At 38.2% G+C, this 21,320-nt stretch overlaps 1 protein-coding gene across 1 annotated transcript in view; it reads right to left on the minus strand.

The window, feature by feature from the left end:
• Positions 1–21,320, minus strand: part of EXOC6B (exocyst complex component 6B) — a 565,697-nt gene that overhangs the window by 135,459 nt on the left and 408,918 nt on the right. The window contains exon 20 of the mRNA XM_004609116.2: positions 5,935–6,008. Coding sequence (XP_004609173.1) covers positions 5,935–6,008 — 74 coding nt within the window. The remainder of the gene's footprint in view (positions 1–5,934; positions 6,009–21,320) is intronic.

Raw genomic sequence — 21,320 nt, forward strand, 5'->3', positions numbered from 1 at the left:
TGTGCAGTGTGGCTTAAACTATTCTTTCTAACCCCCAGACCCATGTCAGTCGTAGTTCAATCTTACGATTCGATGAGCTATCAAGCTGTTTGATTTCTGACCGTGGAACAGATGACTCCCAGTTTTAATAATCATTGTTCAAGGTCAGACGCAGTAGATGGTTGACACTTGGAGAGTATTTCCATGGATATCACTGAGCATACACTTCACTGCTATGTTTAATTTCTGTTTCCCTTCACCAGGAAGATCCTTTCGTTAAAAAATCCCCCCTACTACCCAACCCCATGCCTCTCCTCTTTCTAGCACAATTCTTTGGCAGTTGTTCACTAGGTATTTAGGAAAATTACAAGTCTCAGTCCCAAAGACCTCAAGTTACATTCCAGCAGGTTAAGGGCCGTAGAAGAAATATATGTGGGACATAGCTTTCTTTCTGTGAAATACAGTGGAACAGTTGTGATGAAAAATAGAACATTGACCCTTTGGGCCTTTTGAGATGTGTGCCTGCTCTACTCTCAGCCCAGTTTCTTCTGTGAGCTCTTAGCTGATTAGAGTTGTCAGAGTTAAAGACAAAAAAAGAACTCCCAAACATATCATTTTTGTTAAATTCTGCAACAAACAAAGCTAGTTTCTGGATATGGCATCTCCTTAAAGCTAAAATATGATGGATATTAATTTTAAGCAATAAATTTTTTTCACCCATTATAATCCAACCATAGTCAATGAAAAGTTCCTCTTCGTGGTACTCTTGGGTCATCAGACTTGAGAACAGGGCCAAAGAAAAAGGAAGGAAATAAGTTTTTTAAAAAAAATCAAAATCTCATTAAGCAGGATAAAGATAGATTGAGAAATAGGAGAAGTTAGTTCTACATAGTTAAGATTCTTGAGTTGCTCCAAGGTTTTCCTTGCTGGTATTAACTACCTGACAGTGTTGATTTTTCTGTAATTTACCTCTAACAGAAATAGCATCCAAATTTGTTCAAAATCTCCAAAGAAATATACAATCATTTCTCTTAGGTTGTATAGTTGTTTTCAAGATAAGTTAAGTGCCTGCAATGGAAATGCACTGTGTTTACTTTAGACTAAAGGCTTAGAAATTGGGGAATAACTGGCCTAGAGGGAATGTCACCAGCTCACTCTAAAAAAAGCTGTAGATATCTTGGGATAGCTTTGCTGTGTAAGAGTCGTTGCCAACAAGCTCCATTCAGGAGATCTGACGCAATGTCACACCCTTGTTCATTCAGTTAAAAAAACTTATGTATATCGGAAGTACAAACAGTTTGGGCCAAGGAACAGAAATTAATGTCACGTTACTAAAGATAAGAGTCAAACCTTTTCCTGTCCGTCAAACATGAAACAGACACGAATTAAATAAATCATGTAATAATTACCTGGGGAAGTTAAGATTCCCCTATAACATAGAATGTGAATATGAGAAAGGTGAAATGTCAAAGGCTGGCTCACGATACGAGGCATTTCATGAGGAACAGAATAAGATATAAAACAGAAAAAGAGGATCATGAGGGAAAGGAATAGCAAAGATAAATAATAATGAATTTAGAGATTGGCCTAACAATTTAAAGAGGAAATACACCCAAGATCCTAGTTATAATATACACATCAAATATATACATATTTTAAAACATTACTTAAAGCTTGCTATTTTCTATGCTTGAAATACTTTCTGCTGGCATTAATGCCCAATTTCATTTACTCTAACTCTTCCTCTTTTCCAAGAAATACTTTATAGATACTTAGGCCCAAAAAGACCCTTTCCACTCTATGTCTCTTTTTTTTATTTGAGTCTTCAGTGATAGATGCAACCTGGACCTTGATTTGTGTTACTTATTTTGTGACAATTATATGAAAGTGAAATACCCCAAATCAAATACAAGGTGGAGTTTGGCGAGTAGTTGTAGTTAGCCAACAAAATGTAGTAGAGGTGATGTTTGCTAGTTCCAAGTGTTGATCTCAAGGGGGTTGCACATTTCCTCTAGTTCTCCTGGAAGCCTGCCAAAGATGCCATGTGAATCAACCTAGGTGAGGCTGCTGGTGGATGAGAAAGCACGTGGGGCTTAGAAAAGCAGCCAAGTTAAGGCATTCTATACAAGGCAGTGCCAAGACAACCCAGAAGCTGATATCAAAGTAGGAATGAACCCATCACACCTATCCTAAATTGTCAATCTGCACATACTTGACCTAAATGGTTCTTGGTTTAAGCCAATATGTGTTGGGGTGATTTACTATGTAGCAAAAGTACCAAAACAATCAAAATGTGTACAATAGGTCCTTTTATTCAATTTAGTGCTTATCACCATATTCTGTGCATTAGAATAAAGAAAAAATTGTTGATCATTTCTTTATTCCTGGAGAACAGAGACAGTATTACATTCACCTGTGATCAAATTCCGGCATTCACAAGCATTATCTACTTAGTAGTACTGTTGAATTAATGACTACTGAGAATCTACTAAGGGTCCTTATATTGTAACTTTCATTATGAAACCTGAAAGGCAGGTAATTATTAGTATCTGGAGTATAGATGCCATTTAGAGACAGCTAATAAGTCAGCCCTTCAGTTTTACTGTAATCCTGCTTGCATAAACTTAGAAATAAAGTATAAAGTGGTCAAAAAGGGAGATTCTAATTTGTACTGATTCATATGATTATTAATAGCAGGTTTTCTAAACCCAGAAATCTGACAAATGAGATATGCATGCAAATGTGCTTTAACTTTGAAGTGCTATACAAATGTAAAAACCCATGAAAGCATGCATATTCAAAATGTCATTTCACTCTTTTCCTTAAGATATAGCAAATTTAGAATAGACAGGACAGGTTGAAAGGATGAATAGTTTTGCTACCACATCTAATTTACTTCTTAATATAACTTCATAGCTTGAAAATGACACCACTATTATATATATACAGAGAGGATTTCATAAAATATTTCATGTTTTGAATGTTTTAAAAATTATCACTCAATGGATAGTGTCTGAAACACTCTAACATCAAGAGAACATGAAAACATGAGCAGCATGCATATACTTATAAACCAGTGAGTCAAATAGATTTGACGACAGTGAAAGATTATCCTGCTTGCATTGCACTGGGGATATCTATCCCCTTCTTGAATAGGTGTGTACCACTATAACTTGCCTTAACTTTAATCTCTTCTTTAACTTTGGTTAATCCTGCTATTTATGGCTTACTTTAAAAAGGACATAATGATGAAATCAGTTAATAAACTGAATCACTAATTCATGTCCTAAGAAAGTTCAGACAGGCTAGAATATTAAAAGTCTGCATTAATAATATGCTGAAAAGAAAAACATAAACGAAAGAGACTTAAGTCTCCAATTTTGGTCCATAAAATCAACCATATAAAGACTAGATGAGAAAAAATTAAATATGCAACATGTGAATACTCGACTGCAGCAAGAAGCTCAATAAACCAAGAACAGAAAGCCTGTACTACAAATTGGGGGGTGTGCTCATAAAAAAGGCAGATTCAAAGGGTCAAAATCAAGAGAAGCTGATTTTAGTCCACTTAAAATTTTTTTTAATAATTGGAATTTTTTTTAGAATGGAACTTAGTACTCCGGGGCAAGCAACTTCTTTATAAGAAGAATACTCAAGCATACACTGGAATATCACACAGTATCAAATATAAAGCTAAAGGTTCTAAGATGAGCTTGCAATCTGGAAGTTCCATTAATTTTATTTTAGAACTTCAAAGAATAAATGCAAGAGGACATCATCAAATTTAGGAACACATAGCCAGCTCCAGCTGAGGTCAAATGATTTCCACTGGAAAAGAATTCCCAGGATTGTAATCTTAGTTTGAGCATCACTATGATTCAAAAGAAGCCTCCTTAGAATGCAAAAAGTTTCACTTTTCATAAGTTATGAGAATGATGAGAATGACTATGGTGAACAGCAAAGAGATAAATATTTGGGGGATATGGGAGAATAACTTCTTTTTTTTTTTTTACAATAGTTCAACAACCTAATTGTTAATAATGAGCTACTATCTGAGAGTGAGAGATGTTTTCTAAGCTATCAATGTTGGGAACTTTAAACAGCTTATATATATATATAGTTATTATATATATATAAAGAGCAATTAGGTGATACTCATAGGAGAAAGCATACTCTTTGATTATAAGTAAGATTTTATTGTTTTCATTTCTACTGCTTAGAGAAACTCTGAGATAGAAATGTAATAGAAAATAGGAACATAAGCATGGATGACAATTCCTACTGGGAGGTCACAACTTGAGCATTTACCCCACCTCAGACCCACCTTAGTTTGGCTGTGCTTTCTAGCATATTCCCTTGACCAACATTTTCTGCAAACACTACTTGCTTTCCACAGGGACCAACACCACAAATTAGAGAGAATAACCACCCGTCCTTCTCATGAATGTGAGCAGCGGCGGTTTTCTCCCCTTGAGTGTGTTTCTCCAATGAAATTTAGATTCCACCCTACAAAACCCTGGCACGAAATCTTATTTTTTCAACCTCAGATTAGTCAAGGGATTAAAATCAGAACATCTTAGTTGAGTTGCTGAATCCACCGGTGGAAGGCGTGGTTACGCATGGACAGAAGCTCAGTGCCATTTGCGATCATGCTGGGAAATCCTTTATGTGTAAGAGAACCCTCACTTCGGCCCCCCAATATTAAGTTGACACACGTTTCTGGGACGCGGCCTGAATCCTCAAACTTTGGTGGGTCTATAGAAACACAATTTTCTGTCTTCTGCTTAACAAGGCTTTCCAGAATTGTCATTAAGATGACAGATTACCCCACCCATCTACTAGGATTCAGAGGTAGCTCAGGCCATCCATTATGGGTTCAAAGCTGTTCCAGCATGAATCGAGTCACAGTGGTAAGGAAGCTACCAATACAAGGGGTCCTACAGCTTTAAGAAATACCCTGGGCATCTAAAAGTTTTCAGAATGCAAACTATGTCAGCTCTGGAAACAAGAGGCACTGCATCATTATGGCAGGAGAAACAAAGCCAGCCCCTTTTTTAAAACAGACAAAAAAAAAAGATTGTTTTAATAGGAAAGAAGCATCAGTCATTGATTCTTACTTCATTCACACTTTTTTATCCAACCCCATCCATCTTCAGAGTAAAGAGATGACAGAGCCCAGTAACTCTCTCCCTCTTTTGACCCCCCGCCCGCCCATCCAGCTTCTCTGTACCCAAATCACCAAGGCCTACCAACCCACTCATTTCATTCGGCAAGAAAAGTCCTTTGGAAGGGCTCTTTCTATCAGACTGGCTCGCAGAGCTCAGGTATGCCGAAATCCTGGCTTTCCACACACATCCCTAATAGTATTGTCTGTCACGTTAGGACGAGTGGTCAGGGTCTTTGCTAAGCACCTCAAAAATGGCCACTTAATCACTCGGGGCTGACCACATTCTACAAAGGGAGAGACAGGAAGAGTAAAGGAAAAAGAAAAAAGTCAACACACCAAGCCAACAATCCAGAACGTAAAATATTTCATTTTTTCCTAAACGCTGTTGCCCTCATTATCGCCAAACAAAAGTTCTCCGGGCAGCAGTCTCTGGTTCAGTGCACCTGCTTAGCATGGGTTTGCCGAGTTATCTTTTTGCTGTGTCTGCAGAAGCCAACTCCAGCACAATGGGTCACATCACTTGAGGGTCACTTGAGTCCCTCTACTCTCTGGGTCCCTCCTCCCGCCTCCTGCCTTCCCTCCTACCCACAAAACCTTTAACTCCGCCATAGCTGAGGAGCCCAGATAGCTAAATAAAAGAGGTGGCCTCAAACACAGGGAAAAAGTCTTAGGTCTCCAGTGTGAATCGCCAACGCCAATCCCCCACCCCTCCCCTTTTCCTTAAGACCTGATGGTCTTCAGTCACACATCTTAAAAGAAAAACAAAAAACAAAAACACAAAGACTTACTTGTCTCAAGTCGATGAAGGCCAACTGCAGCGTGTCCTCCTGGAACCCAGGCACCGGGCCGGATCTGGCAAACTCTGTGGGAAAGAAAAGAGGATAAAAAGCGCCTTTAACTAACCATGGACAGGGAGATTGGCAGACGGATGACAGGGAAGACAAGAGAGGCTGGGGGAGAGGAGGACCAAGCTTCTAAGGAGTCATGTCTCTCTCCCTTCAGCTTCTTTGTTTGCCCTTCAAAATTCATGTCATCAAAACACCATTAATTCCAGCATCCTGACAGCAAGGAAACTGTACTAATTCGACCTGAAATTTATTCCCATGAGCTGCGCTGGGCTTCAGAGTATTTGTTTTGTGAATGGACAAACAACTTGCAAAGGAGGAGGGAGTGGGGGAGAGAAAAAAGTTTTTCCCCTCAACACAATAAAATCTTCAGCTGTGAAACTCTTTTCAGTTCCGAAAGCTATTTATATTTTAGATCACTGAAGGAATTTTCTAATTTCACGCCTGTCACCTCATTCCCCAAGCATTTATCAAAAAATATTCCCTGCCACATCATTAATTATTCCTTCACCGATTATTTGTATTATCTCATGGGTGCATTATTGCATGCGCGCGCACAGACACACACAGACACACACACACAGACACACACACACACATACCCCCAAAAGCAGTCTGCCCCAATCCAGTGCTTGGCTAGCAAGAATATCTGGTATATGAAAAGGTCCATCTAAATAAATCTCATTGCAAAAAATTAGGGAACAATTGCACACATCCACCCTTCTTTGGCCTAGACTTCTGCTCCACTTTTGAAAATTCTCTTTTTCTCCTTCCTCTATCCCAGTTGAATCTTAGGTCAAAGGGACCACGTGGATTCTATTCAAAATTTACAGTAGTGCCTTGGGTACATGCTCAGTTTATGACTCTGGCTTTGACATCATTAACAAAATGATAACTGCATAAAGCCATAGGGATAAATACTTGTAACAGTTAAGAATGTCAAGTTTTATTGTTCCTAAGCCTGCTTATTATGAAATCAAAAGGTCTTGTTTAAGCACCCTACACACACACATACACACACACAAATACAAAAGCTGGACAATCACTATGTATGTCTTGAATTCTTTCTGTGAAGTCAAAGTCTGGTGGCCATTTATTTTAAAATATTCAAGTGTCTGCTCAAATAAAATATGAGAAGGAATGTTATCATTTGAGTTATATTTTCTCCAGGAATGAGTTTAAGAAATTATAGAATTGGCATTGTGCTTTTAAAATTAAATAAAACCCATCGAGATATTTGCATATGTCTAGAAAAATTACTTCTTCCAATGACTAGAAGCTGGATAAGCCCAAATGATGATTTGTGCACCATGACAGAATTTTTGTTCTTTCAACATATTTTCCATCTAGGAATTTCAGAGGCATAATAGAATTTTACAAAATCCTTGCTCCATTTAAAAAACTAATGGTAACAAGTTAGGTTTCGGGGATTATAGATACATTATGTAAAATAAAATGTTTCTTTTTTCTTTTCTTTTTTTTTTTTTTTTTGCTTTTTTTGGGTCACACCGGCAATGCTCAGGGGTTACTCCTGGCTCTGCACTCAGGAATTACTCCTGGCGGTGTGCTCAAGGGACCATATGGGACGCTGGGAATTGAACCCAGTCGACCATGTACAAGGCAAACTCCCTACCTGCTGTGCTATCTCTCCAGCCCCTATGTAAAATAAAATGTAAAAAAATTTATTAAGTGAAAATGTAGCATAAAGCTACACATAAACTATGCTTCTTTCAGACATTTCAAATAAAACGACTGTCATAGATGGGAGGAGATAAACCATATTGCATGAATAGCAGACTAACATTTATATTTGTTTTTCGCAGGAAATTCTAATTTAGTAATTAAATCTATCATATTTAAAATCTAAATAACTGAAGTCTTAAAAGAGCAAAACTAAAGCTGTACAACTATCTGATGAAGGCTGACATAATCCATCTTTCATACCTGATCACTGTCATTACCTGTAATAACTTCATATATAACAGCTGCTCAAGTCAGATGCACAATTTTCTTATACTATCCTCCCAGAAAGCAGTTATTTCAATTATCACCACAAGCCATTTCTTTTTGACAGTCCTGATTATCAGATGGTTGATCAGCTTAAATCATGCTCCCATACTTGATGATGCCATCTGAAGCTGCCAGACTAGCACTCTTACTCCAGAGTGACTCAAGACTGTGTTGCATCACTTGAAGTCCTGAAGTTTTCTGTCAGTAGAACTCCTACTCGAATCAAAAGGCAGACACTAACAAGGGGTGCCACTGCCTTACCTATGACAACTTAGCAGCATGAATCTGTGATAGATGGTCTGAATTCTTGGGAAATGACTACACATTACTGAATCTCCTTCTTGGGCATGCTGCCTGGGATTCATAGATGCTGCTGCTGAAACCACCATGAATTTGACCAAGACTTTTTAAAGTCTCGGTATCCCGGAGTATAGACCTCATTTTTATGATGCACCTAATCTTCCTATTTCCCAGGAGAGAGTTTAGTTTTTCTTTTTTATAAATAAAATGACCATGCAAAGGATGACTAAGTAAGGGTTTACTTTTTATCTGTAACTTATGGAAATATCAAGAATATATAATAGTCACCATTACATATATTGCACTCCTATTTCTATACTGTGTAAAACTTATTTTCCCATGGGAACAGTAAACTCCTCAAGGATAAAGTCCATGTCATAGAACCTGACAAGATTCCAATATGATGCTTACTCAACAAATTCTCATATATTCATTAAATAAGCTACCCCAAACGACAAGTTCATTAACCACACATATTCTTCATTACAAATGAAAATCTCTGGATTCCAGCAAATTAGGGGTTCTTAGCCAGGGTATCATTAAATAGGCTTTAGGACTTTATGAACTTCCTAACAATTATGTGTATAATGATTAAGGAGGATGGGTTTGGGGGTAATAAAAATGAGAGTTTGAGTCACAGTTACTAGATCTACAAATCTGTGCATGGAAGATGGACAAATTGCTTAGCCTCCTTAAAACTTCAATATCTGTGGGCCAGAGATACAATACAGGGATTTAAGGAGCTTTTGTCTTGCATGCAATCAATCCTTACCCAATCCCCAGTACCACACACGGTACCCCATCCCCCCCAATACCGATCACCACCACCAGGAGTGATCCCTGAGTGCAGAGACAGGAGCATCTCCTGAGCTCACCAGATGTGGCTGACCCCCTCTCTCTAAATAAAAACCCCTGCAAGGGCACTTGCCTTGAACCTGGCTGACCTGGGTTCGATCCCTGGAACCACAATGGCTACTTTGATATTGCCCTTACCTGAGCACAGAGCCAGAAGTAAGGCCTAAGCACTGCCAGGTGTGGCAAAGAAGGAAGGAAGGAAGGAAGGAAGGAAGGAAGGAAGGAAGGAAGGAAGGAAGGAAGGAAGGAAGGAAGGAAGGAAGGAAGGAAGGAAGGAAGGAAGGAAGCTGACTCTAGAATCCAGTTTATAAGTGAAGAATTGTCAACTAATTGTTTTATGAAGAAAATATTTTCATTTCATTTCATTTCATTTCAAGAAAGATACATAAAAAATTACTGGTAGGAAGGCATATTTTTAAATAAAGGTAGAACCAAGGAAAGGAACTCATATATAAGGGCTGGAGAGTTACACAGGGGTAAGGTGCTTGCCTTGCCCACTGCCAATCCAAGTTCTATCCATGGGGCCTGGTGCCAAGAGTGATTCTTGACCACAGAGCCAGAAGTAAGCCCTAAGCACAATTGGGTGTGGTCCTAAATTCAAAGAACCAAAAACAGCAGAAGAGAAAATCATACACAAAAACTTATTTTACTTACCAAATGCTTTCTCATTCCCTACATTTCATATAGATGGTCTCACGTACATGAGAACCTAGGTTCTTTGATATATGAGGTATGACAACCAGCTCTGAATACAATATTAGCTCTCAAAAATATCCTTTAGGCTTAAACTTCTAATAATATATATTATAATGCAATCAAATAATTAATGCAGAGAAAGAAGGAATTCTATTAATTTCAAGATGCGTTCTATAGTTCCTGAAGGCCAGACTTTGAATGAACTAATTCTATCACTTAGAGGGAAAAGGTAAAAATCAAATTTTAAATTATCTGCATATTGGTATTTTAGCTCTGACCCAAAGTGTAGAAACCTAATCGGAATAAAACAGAAGTCAGAGAAGTGGTTTTGAGAATAGAAATGGCTGTCTCGTTCAGTAGTCCAGACTTTTATCTGGATAGGACACTGAGAGCTTAACAAAATTTTGTCAAGTTGTACAAAGGCTAACAATAATTTTCAAAGGCATAACAAGGTAAGATTTATTTCAAAAATCCAAAACTGACATATCTGGCCAATGGGTAAAATAGCAAGTGTTAGATGCAAACAACTGACTCAAATGAGAGAAAGTTGGAAAGAGAGTAAATTTTCAGAGGCCCCCAAACAATGTCATATTCTTTTTGTCACAGTAAATTTCCAGATCAGACAACAGACCTGCTAGAATCATGCATGCTGAGTGAATTGAATGAGATGTTTGGCTTTGAACCAACTGACAGGTGAAAAAGAAACTCAGTACCCCAGAGCCCCGAGTATGTCGGCTACTTGTTTGTATCTTAAGATCATGTCAGGTCACATGTGGTGTTTGTGGGATTGAAAAAATAAGAGCTGCTGTTGCTGTATTAACATAATGGTTTCCTGGTATCTGGCTCCCTGGAGCAACAGATAAAAGTGTGTGAGACTAAGGAGTGTGGCTCTAGGGAAGCTCAAGTCTTCTTGCATCACTTCACAGTGGCTCCAATAAGCTAATTACAGAAAGGAGCTGATGGACTCCACAGGGAATCCACTCAAGGCTTTGCTGGCCAGAGAGGTCGGCCAGCAAAGGAAGTAAGAACGAAAGGAGATATCAGGGGGACAGAAAAGACACCAGGGGTGCAGAGGGTGGCCGGGGATGTTTTACTTAGAGACACGCTGACTCTGTTTGCCAAGGTGGGCCTCGATGGGCATGCGATCAGAAAAAGAGCCACCTTCCATTCTCCACAGTAAAAGTCTGTGATGGGAATTATTCTTTGCTTCGACTTATTTCAGATATGTAACCCACCGGATTGCCCACCTCAGGAAGGGCAGAGGATAGTACAGGTTAAATCAAACTTTCCTCAGTTTGAGTTTAAAACTTGAATTTAAAACCAAGAATTAAGTCTGATGGCAAATGTCAAAACCAATACCACCCATTTTTAAAACATTTTCTTTTTCAAGTGAAATATCCCAACTTCAATTCTCCTTTTGTGTAAGTTAGATAGGCACCATCTTTGAATTAATAAGAAATGAATCCCTTATAAGTTGGGCAATGTCCATAGGAATGAAGGCATTTTTAATGCCATTGCTATGTCCATGAGAAAACGGAGCTCTCCCTGGCTTTGCCTGTGCTGTGCCACTGAGAGGCAAGGAACAGCCAGCCATTTCCAGGGACTGGTGCCAGTCACAGACCGGTTTTGCCTGTACAGAGAAACCTTCCTATTAAGTCTAGAAAACTGGAGGAGCTAATTTCTTGTGTCTTGCTTCACATGCAAGAAAAATCAGTAAAAACCAATGAAATCCCCTGGTTGAATCAAACAACACAAATTATAAACAGGTCTGCATAAGATTTAAAAGGGAATGATAAAAAAAAACCCCTACAATTCATGGACTCCGGGGGCACTAAGTACCTTTATTAAAATATTCTTCTTTGACTATAGAAATAATACTCAAAATGATGGAAAAGGCTACTTCCATTATTACCACCAAAATGAAAATAAAGAAGAATAACTTTTTGCATTGTGTGATTCTTTGCAGAGGAAGAAGAATAAAGATATCAAGACAGGTCAGATAGCACTGGTTTTCTTTTCTGTAAGAACTCACAGAGAAGGAAGGAAGGAAGGAAGGAAGGAAGGAAGGAAGGAAGGAAGGAAGGAAGGAAGGAAGGAAGGAAGGAAGGAAGGAAGGAAGGAAGGAAGGAAGGAAGGAAGGAGCGAGAGAGAGAGAGAGAGAGAGAGAGAGAGAGAGAGTCAAAGACATCCTAAGATATGAGAATCCTAAAGCTAAAATGCACATAGGATTGCTGAGGACCTGCACAGATGAAAAAATTAAGGCAAAAAATGTTAAACCAGTGCACCAGTTATAATCTAATCCCTCTAAAGTCTATTGCTCTATTAATTCAATATGCATTCCTCCACCTAGAACGGCTACAAAATACATTCATGTCACATGTTTCTACATATATACATATAATATTCTTTTCCGTTTAATTAAAAATCAACAAATCTATAACTATCTGGTAAAAACTATCAAAATTATAAAGATCTGGGCAAAGACACAGTTTTGAACTTTTGAAGTTCCCATATACTTCAGAAATTTTCAAAATAAAGGCCAGTTTCATAATAGAGCTTTCAAAACTATGGTGAAAAGAAACCCAATTAGCAATCAGCAGAGCTTCTGTCTATAATCTCTGAGAAAGCAGACGATCTGCCATGGAAGGGTGAAGGGTGGGCTTCCTGAGAAGATGAGGAAGGCTGGTGCTCTGAAGTAGTAACTTTATATCCTTGATATTTTTACTATGCTTTTAAGGACTTAATTTTATCCATGTGTTTGTTCAGCACTGATTATTCTGTTGTATGAACATATCCATAAAGCTAAGGCTATCTGAAATTTTACATTGCAAAGGATTCTTCAGGGCATTTAATATAGCAGTGAAAATCAATTCTCTAGAACAACACTGTCTAAACAGAATTGTGAGCTACATTTTAATATAGAATTTCCAAAAGACGTATTAAAAAATAAGAAAATCTCATCTTAAAATTAATATATGTCTAGTTTGATCTAACACATCTAAGTTGCTTTAATTTCAATGCAAAATTAACATGTCAAAATTTATTTAGTTGTTTTCAAAATTCGGTATGTATTTTATACATGTAGTAACCTCATTTCTGATTAGTTACAGTTCAAAAACTCAAAGAATCACTTGTGGCTCGCAACTTATAGTATTGGACAGTACATTTTTTAATGATGTTATTGAATCACTGTATCACTGTATCATTGTCATCCCGTTGCTCATAGATTTGCTCGAACGGGCACCAGCAATGTCTCCATTGTGAGACTTGTCGTTACTGTTTTTGGCATATCAAATATACCACAGGTAGCTTGTCAGGTTCTGCCATGTGGGTGAGATACTCTCAGTAGCTTGCCAGGCTCTCTGAGAGGGGTGGAGGAATTGAACCCAGGTCGGCTGCGTACAAGGCAAATGCCCTGCCACTGTGCTATCGCTCCAGCCCTGTGCTGATTGAAATTATTGTAAAATAAGATGTCCAAAGAATCACTTCAGTTTTTGCAGATTTTGTCTTTTATTTCCCCTTGTGTGGTGCTGGAGTCAGAAGACATGCAAGTCATGTTCTCTCCCACTAACCTATACCCACAACTAACTTCAGCTCTGAAATGACAAGGAAAGAGTACCCAAAAAATTCATACTAAGTTTATTTTCAGACTGGTATAAAGTTGAGATCCAAGAAAATGCTTATGACACTATTCAGCAGTTTTCATTTAGTTTACGTTTGAAAAGTTTCAACCTCTCAGGGCTGGAGAGATAGTACAGCAGGCAGGGTACTTACCTTGCACGCAGCCGACCTGGATTCAATCCCTGACATCCTTATGGTACCTTGAGCACTGCCAGGTGTGATCCCTGAGCACAGAGCCAGAAATAAGCCATGAACACTGCTTGGGTGCATCCTCCCCATGTCCCCTCAAAACTCGCCATCTTGGAGATTTTGTATATTTTTACTAAGCTCACCAGTCATTTTCAATAGTTTCTTTTTATTAATCTTTATTCACTTTTCCTTCTTTCTCTTGATCTGATTTTTACCCCTCCTATTTTTTCTCCTATTTCATTGTTAAAAGTAGTTTCAAAGCATTTTTAGAAGGTAGTAGGGTATAGATATATATGGGTGTAATTTTTATGATGATAGTTTATCAACATATATGTTTCTGGAACATACTCTTTTCCTATTTCCCTACACAATGATAAGAGCAGTCATTCTAATCTCTCACTGCACAACGTTTTACAAGTACACAATGCAAATATAAAACAAATATTGATTCATTAAAAGCTAACATATTGAGGACATTTTGATAGGAAGGTGGTATGAATATATATGTATATATATATACACACACACATATATATTTACTTTTCTTGGTTTTCTTTTTGGTCTTTGGGCTACACCCTCCCCAACAATGTTCAGAGCTAATTCCTCATTCTGTGCTTAGCTAGAGATCACTTCTGGGGATGCTTGGAGACCACCTGGGGTGCTGAGGATGGAACCTAGGTTGTCAGCATGCAAGGCAAGCATGCTTATCCACTGTCTTACCTCTTCAGGCTGATATGTCTTTTTCTTATGAAAAAAATCCCTGAAAGTCAAGAAATGAATAATGGAGAATGTTTAATGACTGAAGTAAGATGGGAACCACGGGATGATTCCGAAGTTAAAGAACTAAACAGGCATTGGGCTTCAGTGATACAAGTGAGGGGTAAAGGCATATATCCAAAACTGAAAACATGAGATATAAGTGGCAATCACTGAAACTCTGTAATGTGCATGTCAAGGTGACAGGCAGGGGTGCAATGGAGGTCAGGATGAGGAAGGAATCTGGGAACACTGGTAGAAGAAAGTTGACAGATGGAGGAATTGGTGTTGAATTATTGCATGCCTAAAACTCAACTATCAGTAACTTTGTAAATCAAGGCTCTTTAATACAAATTTTTAAAAAGTGAACTAGATTTCCTTTTCCCTAATTGAGACTATCTTTAGTCTGGGGCCATTCCCTTTGGTTACCCAGGGACAGACGATAACTAATTTTCAGTAGTTATAAGTCAATACAATTCTTTATAACTTTTTAGTAGTTGAAAAGTCAACACAACTCTTTCTAAACTGAGAAGAGATTGTTAATGCTTCTTTAGTATTTACATTTCACAGATGGTCTCATCATTTGCTAGAAAAACTAAGTCTGAGTCTAAGCTGTCCATCAGAAATGGATATATCATTAGCTGAGGCAACTGGGATTCCCATCCTTTCTAGAATTTACTTATGTGATCTTGGGCCAATCATATAAATTCTTAGTGCCAGATGTCTCTGCTGTAAAACATTTTACTTGCTTAAAGCTATGGGCTGAGTCAAATAAAGTTATATACATTCAGACTACCCCCAGTGGTACTTCAGGGGGTTCACAGTTTACTCCCTATGATTCTCAGCCCAGCAGTATAGGCAAGCCAGCGGCATGGTGCTTTGGGGTCACCACAGCTACATCTGGAGGTGCTCGGGGAGCTATCTGGTGTTGGGATTGAGCCCAGGGCTTTGCACATGCCAGCCCTCTGTTCTCCAACTTGAGCTTTCTTTCCCACCCTGCACACTCTTGAAGTCTATGACATCATAAAGAAAATAATTGGTCTTTGTCCCTAGTTCCTAAGCAAAGATTTAGATATCCTTGGAAATTTTGGAGCTATGGCAGTGTTTTATGTTGTTCATAATAAGTTCCTTTTGACCACACTCAAGTTTATACTAAAATGTATGTCCAAGGGACAAAGAAAGAGAACACTGGGTAGGGTGTTTGCATTGCACACCACTGACCAGATTCTATCCCTGGGACCCCTACGGTCCCTCAATTCCCACCAGAAATGATCCATGAGTGTAGAGTCAGGGGTAAATCCTAAGCATGGCTGGAAATGGCTCCCAAACAACAACAAAAGACAAAAATACCTATGTTAATAATAAGAGAATTAGGGCTTTGAGTACCACATCCAATTTTCAGAGAGGGAAGAGGGGTTGGAAATTGGTTTTAACTGAGTAGCCAATTATTTAGTCAATATTGCCTATGCAACGGAAAGTCATATAATGATTCTAGACACTGATCTTCACTGGATCTTCTGACCGGTGAACACAACAAAATGCTGGTAGGGTGGCATGTCTAAATTCTACAAAGAGAGGACACGGAAATCCCATGTAGAATTACACTTCTCTAAGACCCTGCCCCCTTGGCCATTAGAGCTATGTATGCCCTTTGTAGCAAAAATGTAATCATCCTAAATAGATCCACATCGGTGAGTTTTGTTCTACTGAATTTGAGGAGGTTGTGAGGTGCCCCAAATCTCACAACTGCAAGCAATTTGATGTCACTGGACACATATGTGAAAAGGGTCAGTTTTGGGAGATGAACCCCTTAAATTTGTGGAGTCCACACAAACTCAGGCAGTGCTGAGAGGGACACAGAGACAGGAGGGAAACAGGTAGAGTGAAATTAGAAAGAGAATGACTCTAAAGAAAGAAATTCCTTGTATTGTAATGTCCAGAGAATAGGTAGGTGCAGGATATGCAAAAGATAATCCTCTCAGACATCTTGCTCTTCCCCAATCTCTTTTGTCTTGTATTTCTGCATGCATGAAACCCAATGTAAATTGCCTTCCCATCTCTTTTAATAAGGAACTATAAAAGGAAAAGGTTTTTCATTTTGCTTGGGCATCCTACTTGAGGAAACCCATTGCTCCGGACTCCATGTCCTTCCCTTTTTCCCTCAAATAAAATTTCTACTAAACTCAGTCATCTTATCTTCGGTTCTCTGTGCTCAGTCTTGAGGACAAGAACTTGAGTGCCCATTTGTGGAATATAAAATAACATAATATGAGACTGACACCTAATGACAGTAGACACAACGGCCAGTAATACTGCCCTATAGTTGGAAGCCTGCCTCACGAGCTGGGGGAGAATGCAGCTGGGATAGAGAAAGGATCACTAAGACAATGATGGTTGGAGGGATCATTTGGGATGTGGGGTGTGTGCTGAAAGTAGATAAAGAATCAAACATGATAGCCATGATAGCCTCTCAGTATATGTATTGCAAACCATAATGTCCAAAAGTAGAGAGAAAGTATGGGGGGAAATTGTCTGCCATGAAGACAGGGGGAGGGTTGGAAAAGGGGATTTATACTTTTATATTGGGGACACTGGTGGAGGAGAATGTGCACTGGTGGAGGGATGGGTGTTTGATCATTGTATGATTGAAAAACAAACATGAAATCTTGTAACTGTATCTCACAGTGATTCAATTAAAAAACAAGAAAACAAAACCCAAGTGCCTCTTAACGTGTTAGAATTAGATGGAATCGAAGTTCCAACTGGTTTCAGGAAATAACTATTAGAACACAATGTATAACTCACATCAAGTGCAGTGAACTTGATTCTGGATTCATTTTAATATCTGTTCCAGCATAATTAATGTAAAAGTTATTAGAGGGGCTGGAGCAATAGCACAGCAGGTAGGGTCGGCCGCCTTGCAAACGCGGCCGACCCAGGTTCGATTCCCAGAAGCCCATATGGTCCCCCAAGCAACTCCAGGAGTAATTCCTGAGTGCATGAGCCAGGAGTAAACCCTGTGCATCGCTGGGTGTGACCTCCCCCAAAAATCAAAACAAACAAACAAAACACAAAAACAAACAACAACAAAAAGTTACTAAAGTTAAAATAAAGTAATAATGTACATTTTTTATGACATAGCCAACTTCTTAAATAAAAAATGTATATAAACATGAAAACAAATCTTTATTATTAGAGATCATTTGGGGGTGGAGGTGTTGGTGGGGGGAAGTTGCACAACTTCCAAAGGTGCTCGGGAATTACTCCTGACAATGCTCAGGGTATAGGTCGGACACCTGCATGCAAGGCAAGCGCCTTGCCTGCTGTGCTATCTCTTCAGCCCCTCCAGATCATTTTTGTCATAGCTAAATATAAAGTTCTACACAGCTTACCAAGAGAAGGTAACATTTCTATGGATTTTCCAGTTATGCTTCTCTACTTCATGAAATCGTTCTAGTATTAGCCAGGAAGTTCTCCCCGAAAATGGAATTTGATTTAAAGCACTGAATAATGACCCAACATCCATGATAAAAGCTTTCATTAAGGCCAACAGTAACATAAACTCTAGTGGGCCATTCTGGTTGTTCAGGCTAATGAATTTTTTTGTGATTAAACAATCCACTTATTAGGGAATAAACCACCCTTAAATGCTTTGTTTGAGGTGTGTTTTCCCTTTTCTTTTTCATAAAATGAACAAATAAACAAACAAAACAACCAAGGAAGAGGATCTATGTTAGTGAAATTTAAAACCTTAAGTCAGGAGCTATTAGGTAAAGGGTCAAGGAATTAACTTCGGGTATAATGGGAGTCTAGAGAAAGCATTAGACATTGACCTCCTAGTTTCTGCTCAAAGAGAAGGGGATTAGTGTTAAAAGAGAACTGCGGCTAGCTGGAGGAAAAGGAAATGAAAATGATTATTTCCTAAAGTACATAAGCAATTTCTTTGCATGATAAACCGGTGCTTTTCAAGAATATCTTAAGTGCTAGGAGGAATAGGAGATAAATGAGCATTTCAAGTATTAGAAGCACTTCTATCTTTAAAATGGTTCTTGTTGAAAAGTCCTCAAAAATGCTTTTCTGGAGGATAGAAGACAACCTCAAGCTTCTCTTCCTGGTTAATTGCCTGGGCAGAGGCCCTTGCTACAGCTTGTTTTCATTCAATGACAAGTGGACAGCTGACAAAGAGATTCCAGCAAGTCAGAGAGGAAGGACAGACAATCTGATAGTGGTATCCGGTAAAAAAAAGACGAGACTTGAACTTCTAGAGTAAATTTTTTTTACTCTAGAAAGGTAAATTTTTTAGAGAGAAGGGGTTGATAAAAACAGAAACGAGAAAGACCACTGGGTCACATATATAAGATGCCCGGTGTTATTTTCAATTAAACAGGTCAAAATTGTTAGGCTAACAATGAGAGCATAAAGAAAAATAACCACTGAAATTCTCAGAGGAAATGAAATAACCAACTCCCTTCTTCTATTTCAACTTCAATTTCTGAAGCGTTGTTTAGAAGCACTGACTTAACTTCTTTATCCTCCATTTATTTTTCAACTCTGCAATCAGTTTTCTACCCACCTCCTTCCACTAAACTTAAACCTTCTGAAATCTGTTTGGCTGCCTTCATATTAAAGCAAACTCTTTTTCAGCACTTAAAATGCAGTGTTCAGTACAGTCACCATACGCTATTTGGTACAGGCTTACACTAAAAATTTGCTGTTTATCTTTCATTCAGAATTCCTCCTGAAATTAAAACAGACTGTCCTGTTTTTCATTTGGCAACTCTACTCTTATGTTTTATATCTAGTCTTACCCCTCTCAAGCATTTTTAACACATTTCCCCACAGTGATTTTTCTCAAGTAGAAAATGTTAACATTACTCTCATGCTTAAAATATATAAAAAGCTCCTGTGTCCTCAGAAAAAAGTATATACTGCTTAATAAGTCTGGCAAGATTCAGTCTTGATTACATTGCCATCATTTCTTTTTGGTTACTGCACTTCATATCATCCTATTTTTCAGTGACAATGAACTAGTTTTAATTCTCTAATGTGCCATGCTTCATATTTCCTCCCAGAATCTATAGAAGCACCCGTCTTTGTTGGAAAATGCTTTTTACCCTACTATAATCCACTTAAATGGCTACCTTCTAGTCTAGTTGGATATCCTAGTCCACCTCATTCATTTATAAGCTTGCATGCCTATTCATCCAAAAGCAGATGGAAAAGAAAGGATTTTATTCTTTTAACATATAAAACTGAAGACATCAACCAATTTTTTGAGATGTACAAAGTGTTGTTTTACCTAAAGGCAGTAGATGGATTAGAAGGTTATGGGAACTTCTTGTAGACCTTGTCAATTTTTAACAATTAAAATAATTTTTAAATAGACAAAGCATTTAATGTGATCTCCTGGTTTACACCCTATAAAATGGCCAATTAAAATAGTTTACTGGTCTCTGCCCCAAAGACATGTAGTGAGGGCCAAAGAAAATATGAAATGTATGAAATAGTCCAGTGTAAACATTTGGAGACAAGCAAGAACAGTGAATGCATCAGATATTTTGGGGAGACTCCAGCTTACTACAGACATAAGTATTTTGACCTAAGTGACTAAGCAAAGGTACAAATGACTAGATAGAGTCAAGCAGTCATGCTAAAGAAACAAAATAATTGCTGCTGAGATGATGTGTGTAGCTAGTTGATACGCAGAATGAGATGGTTATAGACTGATCTGGAGCTAGTGAGGTCCTTGGTAGACAATGATTAAGGTGAGTTGTTCCATTGATTCATTTTTCCCTGAAAATATTTCTGAGTGTTTTAGAACAAAGATCATGACAATTAATGAAGTATTTTTTAAAATTAATTGTTCCCTTAGTTTCTAACAAACAGTAAGAGGGCCTCAAAGATTGCTCTGATACACTTCTTTTGCTATCATAAAACAAGTTTTATATGCTTTGAAAACTAGACTCAGATGATAAGAGAGCAACAGTAATCACAATGTATTATTTTTTTTCTCTTTTGAAATGGCATTGTTAATCTTACTGGTCCCTTAAAATTGCAATGATTATAAGTCCTCAAAGTTCAGGAAAAAATTACTGAATCCTGAAATAGCTAAAACAAGAAATGTGGAAAAAGAGGAGAAGTACAAAGTTTGGAATATTACTTTAAAAAATATGATCACCATCTTTTTAAAACAATGAAGCAGGAATTACACCTGACTATGGCTTTTATTTTCATCCGACAAATTCTTTGGAAGTTTTGAAATCAAATTTCCCCTTGCTTGTCACCAGCCTCAAACCTTCAAAATATCTCTAGAAATATAACCATGAAGAAAAATCTAAACAATTTCAAAGAGGACTCTCAGTCTTTGTCCTTATTCCAAGATGGGATAATTGGCACAGCAGACAAATCAAACTTAGGGTGTTGGAAGAGTTGACACAGAAAAAGGAAGCTTCACTTTTCATGATCTTTCTTGGAACAGGTTGTTTATATTCCATCATAATTAACATGACCCACAAACAATCCAAGGTAACATTTGCTACCAGAAATAGTACTTAGACTGCCTTGGCCAATGTCTGGAAGTCAACAGCAGGACTTGACAGTGATGTATAACAAGGTTAGAGCGGCGTGATCCATCTCCATTTGCTTGACAAGGATGGCATCTTAGGCCATGGTGAGGAAGAGCAGGTTGCCTGGCCTCATGACTCAGGCTGGCAACACATACTATCAAATGACCAGGTGTTCAGCAAGGGGTTCAGAGACAATGAATGTCTTATCTCCTGGAATTTAAGGAACTTCAGCCCATAACCCAAAATAACTGCTGAGTAGGCACTATTCATTGACCCATGTCTGAGAAAAGCCATCCCAGAGAGTACAGGGTCCATCACCCACAGTCAAAGGGAAGT

This window comes from Sorex araneus, chromosome X (genome assembly GCF_027595985.1).
Source record: "Sorex araneus isolate mSorAra2 chromosome X, mSorAra2.pri, whole genome shotgun sequence".
NCBI classification, from domain to species: Eukaryota; Metazoa; Chordata; class Mammalia; order Eulipotyphla; family Soricidae; genus Sorex; species Sorex araneus.